This window comes from Pholcus phalangioides, unplaced genomic scaffold, assembly GCF_987345545.1.
Source record: "Pholcus phalangioides strain wild (caught in Gottingen) unplaced genomic scaffold, Ppha-v1.0 ptg000028l_1, whole genome shotgun sequence".
Classification (NCBI taxonomy): Eukaryota; Metazoa; Arthropoda; class Arachnida; order Araneae; family Pholcidae; genus Pholcus; species Pholcus phalangioides.
In genome coordinates, this window is record NW_028301618.1 from 2498733 (window position 1) to 2508284 (window position 9552).

A 9552-nucleotide genomic window follows, 5' to 3' on the forward strand; every position below is an offset into this window, starting at 1 on the left:
TAAATCAAAAACATTGATACAAATAATTTTGAACGGATTTATTGAATGTAATGTTATCATATTCGCATTTCTCGCCCTGGTCTAACAAAAAAAAGTAAAACCATCCGCGTGAGAGAGAGCATGGGAACGAATAGGTGATGACGAGCTCACACGGCAGTCATCATTTTGATGCCTTCCGTACCCGGAGACATTGAATTCAGCTTATCCTAAATCGTCTTAATTGATTGATTGGATTGATTACTCGTGCGTGCCGTATTCCAAAGGCTTCGGTTCGCTAATCCGCACGTCATAATACGAGATACGGCTTCCCGAAGCCCTACGGAAAGCATTTTATTGGTGTGGATGTGCAGCATCGACGTCTTGTAAAACGCGCGATTATAAATGACGGGACTTGTCGGTTGTGTCTTCACTACTTGCCTTCGTGCAGCAGCAAAGCGGTTCTTGGCGATCTGTTGGCTACAGCATCTCTTTTGACCACAAGGGACTCACAGCGTTCAACTGCTAAACGGGTGACGACTCTTGTGTGGAATCTATTCCTCTTTTGTGGAAACTACATCTCCGAAAGGTGAGTTCATGTGCATGCTTTTATAATTCTCTCAGTGTGTTCAAACTTTCAGGCGTTGTCTGCTAGGTGCGATGGCCTTGGCAGAGTCAACCCCGTTTACATGACAAATGTAAGAAGCGGGTTCAAAACCTGCTTCAAGGATTTTCATCCAAACCCGTTTGCATGGACCGACACTTCAAGCTCACCTTTTAGATGTTGTCAGAGGTGGGTCGGCCAAATCAATTCACCGGGCATAAGATTATAGGAAAGGAGGTTACACTCCCCCAGCAAAGGAGGGGCAATTCCTACGCCCCCATTTCTTTCCCTACGTGGGGTGGGAAATGTCGTCAACGGTTACTAGAACTCCCAACGCTACCGCTGTATTGCACATGTAAACGGTGCTTTTATTGTAACTCTTGTAACAAATACTGCCTTCTGTAAACGATTTCCAGTTAGTGGTGCCACCCAAGTACTTTTTTATACAAGCTCCATGTTCCTATTAGCTGGAAAGAGGCCTGCTTCTGTCTTTGGTGTGCCTTTTTGATACAATGTTTTTCTATGTGCAGTTACCTGACTGTACCGAAGTAACCGCCCATCAGATATTCATAGATTAGGCATCTTAGACATGGCGCTCACTTAATCGCCGAAAAGTGCTTGTTGTTCTTGGCGTCTTCATCTCAATCTCTCGACACAGTAATCAAGCGTTGCATGTAAGATAATTCATATTATTTGGGTCAAAGTTTGAATATGTCAGAAAAATGCTGTATGGGGGGGGGGGGGGAAGGAACAAACCCAAAAGAGAACGTGGTCCTCTGCCGTATAGTGGTACCTTAGAGAGGTATCTATTCCCTTTTCATTTCTGCTTTGTTTTGAAACGCATGTCATGGAACGTTTCGCATTCCCTTCCCTGATCCTAACATGTTTAAAACTGTCACGTGGGCCGTGTCACGAACATATTAAAATTAAGTATATAAACACCTTACACATTAAAAACATTTACACCGTTGTATGCCGCAATATATATATATTTAATCGATTACTCAGAAAATGACCGAAAAAAGGGAAAAAGATGGCCAAATCTATTGCATTCTCTCACTTTGTCCCTCCCCCCCGAACGAAATTTCTGGCTACGGGCCTGCCGTAGTAGTTTGATATAAAGCAGGGGTTCTAAACCTATGGGCTCAGTGGGCGTGGTCTCGGAACTGCAGCGTGACGTCAGCGCTCTGATACTTTTCAGTTACAAATACAAATACAACGCCACAACAGGCAAAATGCCCAACGAGGTGGCTGATAAAAAGATGCCCATAAAAATATGGTTGTCATATGTTTCAAAAATACAGCAACCCAATTAAAAATGCAATTAACACAAATTACAAACAATATATACACATGATAAAATATTATACAATGTCCATAAAGAATACTTATGGTTGTCTTATTCTAAGAATGGATAGCTTCTCGATTTACCCCAACATGTTTATCGTATTTCTTTTTAAACGTGTCAATTGTGTTACAATTTACTACCTCCGGGGGTAAGCTATTCCATTTATTAACAACCCTATTGGAGAAAAATTCCCTGCGACACCATAACCTTGCATTGTCCCTCACCAATCGATACTGGTGTCCCCTTGTAAAAGCAGTCGATTGGCGGTGTACTAAAAGTTCATGGTCCATCCTATCCATCCCATTGAAAATTTTGAACACTTCGATCATATCTCCTCGACACCTGCGTTCATCCAATGTAAACATATTCAAAAAATGAAGTCTTTCTTCATAACTCAAGCCCCGCGTGCCAATAAGGACACGCGTAGCTCTTCTCTGCACCCCTTCAACCAAGTCTATGTCCCTCTGTAGGTATGGTCTCCAAAACCTTACAGCATACTCCAGTCCAGGACGAACTAGAACCTCGGAAAAGCGAAAGAATGACTTTAAGAGACCTTTTTGAAAATGAGACCAAGCATTCTATTCGATTTTTTGACAACCGCTGAACAATGTTCAGAAAACTTAAGTCGCTCGTCAATGAGAATTCCCAAATCGGTGACTCTAGTTGCATCCGGGATAGTGACACCATTCAACTCGTAAGAGAACCGTGGGTTGTTCGAACCAAAATGAGCGACCATGCACTTATCTACGCTAAACGTCATGCTCCATTCGTTCGTGCTGTGTTGACCCAGGTGCTGATTGACCTGGCTTATTTTACATTTTAGTTGCTTTTTTTTCTCACTATTTTATGCCAGTGATTTCTCGTTTGCAGTGTTGTTTTAGTGCAGTGTTTCCCAAAGTGGACGATATCACCCCATGGGGGTGAGGGAATTCTCCAGGGGGGCGGTAGAAGCTATGGAAATAACATAGGTTCCCATGGTTTGGATTGAGTTGGGGGGTGATGAGAGAAAAATAATTTCTCAAGAAGGGAACGATTGAATGAAAAGTTTGGGAAACTCTGCTTTAGTGTCTGTGGTGTGCGCGCATGGCATTTTCGCAATTCATTTCTGTAATTCTTACGCTGATTAGTTATAAAACTAATATGTGAAGTTATGCGCTTGCCAGGCCCGTCTTGACGTTTGGGCATGACCCCCCATAAAGGGTGGGCTGACAAGGCTCCAACCCTGGGGCCCGGAATGATTTTCATCATATTTTTTGTTTTTTCACGCTATAAATTCATCACAAAGGGGTCACATGAAAGTCTGGTTGGGGGCCCGTAAAAAATCCCAGCCTAAGGGCCCTGCTTCAGGATGTGGGGGCCATGCGCTTGGGCCCACCGGAGCCAGCGAAAGGTAATTCTGTCAGAATGATATCAACACATATACACCAGTTTCCGGCCGGACACGGATCCAGGGCAATATGTTAAGGAGAGTGAACTAATGGGAGTAAAGGAGCACGTTGATGCGTCCCGTATTTTACGGGATAAAACAATTTACTTCATATTGTCTTTGTCCATAAGTCTTATAGAATTCAATCCAAGGAAGAAAATAATTCGAATATTTTTCATATTAAGGATATTTGTTTTAAAATTTTTTCTTCCTATTGTTTTTATGTGATAGTTATACTGACAATAACAAAGTCACCGTTTTTAAAAGAGTCACACCCGATTCAAATGAAACCAAAAAGAAAATAATTTAAAATTATCAAAGAGATAATTCAAATTATCTGTGTCTCGATTCGGCTTTCGTCCAATTAAAATTAGACTGTAACGTACGTAATTCCGCCTCAATGGATCCGACAAACACATTCTCGGTAGAGGTTACCTTTAAATGGTTGAAAGAAGCGAACCACAAAATGAGAACATACGCAGATACTAATGATAATAATTATGGTTGGTCCGATTATATAAACCGATTACGTAAATGTCTTGAATTACGTTCCTTCTCATAACATTTCAGGTAAGTGACCGCATTTGAAAATATTTGAATCAATATTTGGACGTGAGGAAACGTCAGTCGATTCAAAGAAAACTAGGGACGGTTTCTGAAGTTATCGATTGAAGAAAAACGACAAGATCAAAGTTAAGAAACTAAAGGATATGTGTGTGTGTGTGTGACAAGCATGTTCAGCAGGTCGTCCCCCCCGTATTTCCGCCCATGATGGTTACCAACACTACTATTGTTATGAATGAATAATATTTGAAAATATTCGATTAATCGGATGATTAATCGATTATTATTATTTAATTAACCGGTAAAGAATCTTAATCGATTCCCAGCCCTAGTAATTATCGAAAAGATAATTATATGAAAGTGTTGGCAGTGGTACAAGGTAACGAAGCGAGCTTTTACTCGATTCTGTCAGAGCAATGACGAGTCAGCTTGGGACCGACTCCGGCGCTCATGATATACGCCACCAACACCAAACATGGTCCCCGCTCTGTCCCTTGCGGGATATAAGCAGTTCACCTTGCGGCTGGGCCATGCTGGAAAAACTTCGAGTATCCGGGCTCAGCGGGTATCCCCGACTCAAGCCGCAGGATTCACCCCCACCGAGGATCCACGCCACTCCACTGTTGTCTCTTCTGGCTGGAAGTCCGATAGCTGAAACGAGAGCACAAAAAGCATTCATTCATACATACAAAAATCTGCGATATTATAAACAGACTTAGTGAAGGATAAAGCGAATATATATATTATATATATAAAATGATTCCACAGAACAGTATGACAGTTTCACAGTTCTAAGGAACGAAAGGGACCGAATGTGATGACAGTCACGATGTAATGACAGAAGATGCAATTTCCACTGATGTACATTGACAGGTGGAGAAGAGACGTGATAAGCCTCATGATACACAGCCCTTATTATTATTATAGCCATACAATTGTCCCGGTTGGCCATCTTGAGGAGCGGAAGGCGAATTTCCGGGGAAACAACACGTGCCGCATTAAAAATCATCGACTTTCTCAGTGGGGGATGCAGAGAAATTGCGGTCCCTTCTCCTCCTTCGACAAAAATGATGATACCATGGTTTCTAATTTAATTCTTCTTTTTCTCTTTGTTTTTCTGTGACCAGCTAAAGTGATGGCATCAGCAGCTCTAGCGCCGGTAGCAAGTGCCTTGATGGCCCCACCCCACCTGGCCGTGGCACCCCAGTACGGGAGCGCCTTCTACCCCTACCAGAGGAACATGACGGTAGTGGACAACCTGCCCGCGGACATGTTGCCCATGATCCACGAGCATTGGTACCAGTTCCCTCCGATCAATCCTCTGTGGCACAGCCTCCTCGGCGTCGCCATGATCATGCTGGGTATCATCAGCGTGATCGGGAACGGCATGGTCATCTACCTCATGTCCACCACCAAGGTGAGTAGTCCCCTCTTCGGATCGATTGTTGAAATGACCGGTATTACTGTATATTAGAAATGGGCTTCTCAATGATGACGAATACTATTCCCACGCAGACCCTGAAGACGCCAACCAACATGCTGATCGTGAACTTGGCTTTCTCTGATTTCTGCATGATGGCATTCATGATGCCAACGATGGCCGCCAACTGTTTCGCCGAGACCTGGATCCTCGGGCCGTTCATGTGCGAGGTGTACGGCATGGCCGGCTCGCTGTTCGGCTGCGTGTCCATCTGGTCCATGGTCATGATTTCCCTCGACCGATACAACGTCATCGTCAGGGGAATGTCGGCAGAGCCACTGACCTCCAAGAAAGCCGCCCTCCAGATCTTCCTCGTGTGGGTCTGGTCATCTGTCTGGACCCTGTTGCCTTTCTTCGGATGGAGCAGGTGAGTCCCGAGTCTTGAGCCTCTCCCACCATGTATGTCTCATACGGTGATCGCCATGCCATGTCATGTAACGTTCATGTTCTAACCAACAGGTACGTGCCAGAAGGCAACATGACAAGCTGCACCGTAGATTACTTGAATAAGGACTGGTCCTCGGCGTCCTACGTCGTCATATACGGAGGAGCCGTGTACTTCGCCCCGCTGTTTACTCTCATCTACAACTACTTCTTCATCGTCCGGGCTGTCGCTGACCACGAGAAGCAGCTCCGCGAACAGGCCAAGAAGATGAACGTCGCCTCGCTCAGGGCCAACGCTGACCAGCAGAAGACGTCCGCCGAATGCCGATTGGCCAAGGTAGGTACCGTTTCTTTCGATGGTCAAACCATTGAGTAGGGGTGGGGGGGGGGAGAGGGTGTCCAGTGGTCTCTTTGTTAGAAACCGGCCCTGAAAGTCGTTCCCTTAGCCCAGTCTTCAACGTTTCTCGAACCGCGAGCACTGGCTATGCTTATCATCAAACAAAGAGTACTCCTTATGGCCAAAGTGCTCAACCTTTAGAAGAATGCGGGCCACTTCACTAGTTTGAAAACGTGTCGCGGGCTACTCAGGTCACCTGGAAAATGTGTTGCGGGGCCACTAAAGTGATCTGGAATTTCTCGTGGGCCACTTGAGTGATCTGTAGATGACAAACGGATCACTTGAGCGATCTGTAAATGTGCCGTGGGTCATTTGAATGATCTGGAAATGCGCAGCTTAGTTCATTTTCACAAAATTAGGATTTGATGTCTCGAGCCATGAGTTGCGCATATATATTCAGTAAGGCATATACATGCGTAAGCTAGAAATCTGCATTAACGTAATTCTTGAAGAATGCAATATCTACAGGGTATGGAGAGTTAATCAATTTCTCGTGAGAATGAAATCTGGCGTGAGTATTGAGCACTATTGAGAGGCTTCAGGGTGCACCATGGTGCTCGCGAGCAACCGGTTGAAAATGGTTGCCATTAGCCACACTTTGAAACTTATTTAAAAAAAAAAAAATAGCACCCCTCGACCCTTGCACAAAAGACAAAACAATAACCGAAGAATTTAGTCGATATGGCCTTACAAGAGGATGCAACTTCTCGCACGACCTACTTCCTTCACCGAAGGGTCGCTCTGTCATGATGGGTGCAGGGCCCAAACAAATGCATAGGTTCCTCGCTCCAGGATGTGTGTGGAGGGGGGGGGCATGCCTATGCTCTTTGCGGTGTAGGAAGGAAGAATCCGCGTTCTTCAGGACTGAAACAAAAGATCCATATTCCTCGGGGCCCCCCTCACACTTGAATATTCAAACCGATCTTCAGTCACCTGGAGACTGGACGACTCGAGACGCTCGTCCTCCCTCACACGACACCTCTAAGAAAATCTCGAAATCCAGGAGACAGTAAAAACGACGGAGTTTTCAGTTCACCACCTTCGCCCGATCACAATAACGGGATCATTCTAATGTGTTCGATTTTTTTTTGGGACCCCCAGACAATCAATAAATACTTTGGTAAAGGGGGGACAGGATAGTCAGCATATCACAATCTATGAGTATTCATCAATTTTGGGACACCCTCTTTGACTCAGAGCCTCGTTGGTACACCAGTTGAGACTTCACACACACTGCACAAGAATACAAAGATTAGCACACCAAATTGCCAGTCAACAGGTCGGCGCCCGGGTGGTAAGATGCTCGTCTTCCACCCATGAAGGTTACCGTCAGGGTCCACGGCTTCGATTCCTGGGTAAGAACATAGAAAACAAGTTCTTTATTTATCGAACCTGGGATGACCACCGATAGATGGAGCCTTCATTTCCGACCCAGCTCGATCGGTAGTACATTGCTGCATGTCGATACGACCAGGTCGCGTGGCTTTTTATGCGCAAATATTCCAATATCCCTTTTTAAAGCGCTCCATAGAAATACGTGTATTGGGTCGCCTAGATTCCGAGTCGCCCGGTATCTAGGCAACATCGATATCCCCGTGTGAACAGGGCCCTAGGCTGTACCAGCAATACCTACCCAGGCAACAGGACGAGTACTGCCAAAGTAGTGAGCAATATTACGATGGATAAATCAACACTTTTGCCTCCTTCCAAACTCTTTCGAATGAAAAAATGAACCAGATAGGTTCCAGGTGGTCAGCCCAACGTAGGGGGGGGGGGGGGAGGACACTCGAAATGCGCTTCACAAGAGCCAGGGGAAGCTCTCAATAGCAATATAAATCTCCCATCATGGACTTGGACACCCAATAGTATCACGCCGAATAATTTGTATCTGATTTTTTTTCTTCAAGGTCGCAATGATGACCGTCGGCCTGTGGTTCATGGCCTGGACCCCATACCTGACCATCGCCTTCTCCGGCGTCTTCAGCACCGGCGCCCGACTGACTCCTCTCGCTACCATCTGGGGCTCAGTGTTCGCCAAGGCGAACGCCTGCTACAACCCCGTCGTGTACGGCATCAGCCACCCCAAGTACAGGCTGGCCCTCAACAAGAAGTTCCCTAACCTGTCCTGCGCCGGAGGAGATTCCGACCACTCGTCGGACACCAAGTCCGAGGTATCGGCCGTCACGACCGACGAGAAGCCACCAAAGAGCGTCGAGGCATAAGAGGGGAAAAAAAAAAAAAATTCTGCCTGTTTTGCCGGACGTTTAATTGCTTTAGAGTTTAACAAAAGACTTACACTATTCTAGGCCTCGGGCCCAAAGCATTGTACTACATTATTATGTAGTTAGTAGGCCTTTTGTTTCATCCTCTCACGTTATTATGTATAAAAGAGCTGTTGATTTCGTTCGTGGCTTCGAATAAAGCTTAGTTTATTAATTCATCTAATGTCTTCGTCAATTTCTAATGTCTGTCTTCAACTCTCTATCGATGTCTAATGTGCCCCCATCAATGTCCATTGACGCTTTGTTTCATCATCATAACCTCGAGTCAGTGCTTCTCAAACACTTGTGATCCACGGCTCTTTAGTTCATCTAAAGCAGCTGTTCTTAACCGGTGCTCCGTGTGCACTTCCCAGGGGCTCCGCGGCCACTCGAGGATAATAAAATAAATCAATAAATTTGATAAACAAACAAAAAAAAAAAAATAGTTCTAAAGGGTACCGCCATATAAATAATATACTAAAAAGGGTTCCTCGAGTCAGAAAAGTTTGAGAACCGCTGATCTAAAGGAAACCTGTGGATATTCTCAGCGGCGGCTCGAGCTTACCTGCCACCCGAGTGCGAAGCCTCATATGCCGCCCCTGGCAGGAGGCCGACAGGGCTTCAGTGAAGAGGACCTCGAGATAAACCTGATTTTCTTTTTTCAGAAGAAAGTTTTTTCATACCATTGTTTACCGTGCAAAATGTGCGTGACCATACGTCCCGCTTTTAAAGTAGATTTTTTTTTTTCTGTTGTTTTTCATGTTCTAGGAATTATTTTACCATCCTTAACTTAATAGTTAGTAAGATAACTTGATCCTTGAAACAGCACTCATTTTTGTGAGCCATCATCATTTATCCTATGAATATGACGTAATTAAGAAAACTTTTTCGAAAGTGTTTCTGGTAGCCTACTTCATAGACCGGACAAGTCAAGTGAGAAACCGAATTTTTCCTTTGCTTTCATTTGACTATTCTGGAACAAATTCTGGGTAAGGGAACCAAAATGTACACTTGCCCCCACAGGGGCGGCGCTTGGCCATGCGACCCATTGCGGCCGCACGGAGCGCCGCTCAAGAGGGGCGCGAAATCCGAGATTAAAGGGCAAAAAAAAT

At 45.0% G+C, this 9552-nt stretch overlaps 1 protein-coding gene across 1 annotated transcript; it reads left to right on the forward strand.

Moving 5' to 3' along the window:
* Window positions 1–357: 357 nt before the first annotated feature.
* LOC149067746 (ocellar opsin-like) lies at window positions 358–8619 on the forward strand. The gene is made up of 5 exons (XM_089252099.1): window positions 358–565; window positions 5046–5335; window positions 5434–5765; window positions 5858–6119; window positions 8087–8619. The coding sequence occupies exons 2-5, from the start codon at window positions 5054–5056 to the stop codon at window positions 8399–8401; spliced, it is 1191 nt and encodes a 396-aa protein (XP_089108225.1). The 5' UTR covers window positions 358–565; window positions 5046–5053; the 3' UTR covers window positions 8402–8619.
* The last annotated feature ends 933 nt before the right edge of the window (window positions 8620–9552 follow it).

What these genes read in the sequence shown, in the direction of transcription:
- LOC149067746 (XM_089252099.1), top strand. Translation starts at nt 5,054, where the DNA reads ATGGCATCAGCAGCTCTAGCGCCGGTAGCAAGTGCCTTGATGGCCCCA. An exon ending in CCTTTCTTCGGATGGAGCAG is followed by an intron (nt 5,766 to 5,857) that starts GTGAGTCCCGAG and finishes TCTAACCAACAG; the next exon opens with GTACGTGCCAGAAGGCAACA. An exon ending in CCGAATGCCGATTGGCCAAG is followed by an intron (nt 6,120 to 8,086) that starts GTAGGTACCGTT and finishes TTTTTCTTCAAG; the next exon opens with GTCGCAATGATGACCGTCGG.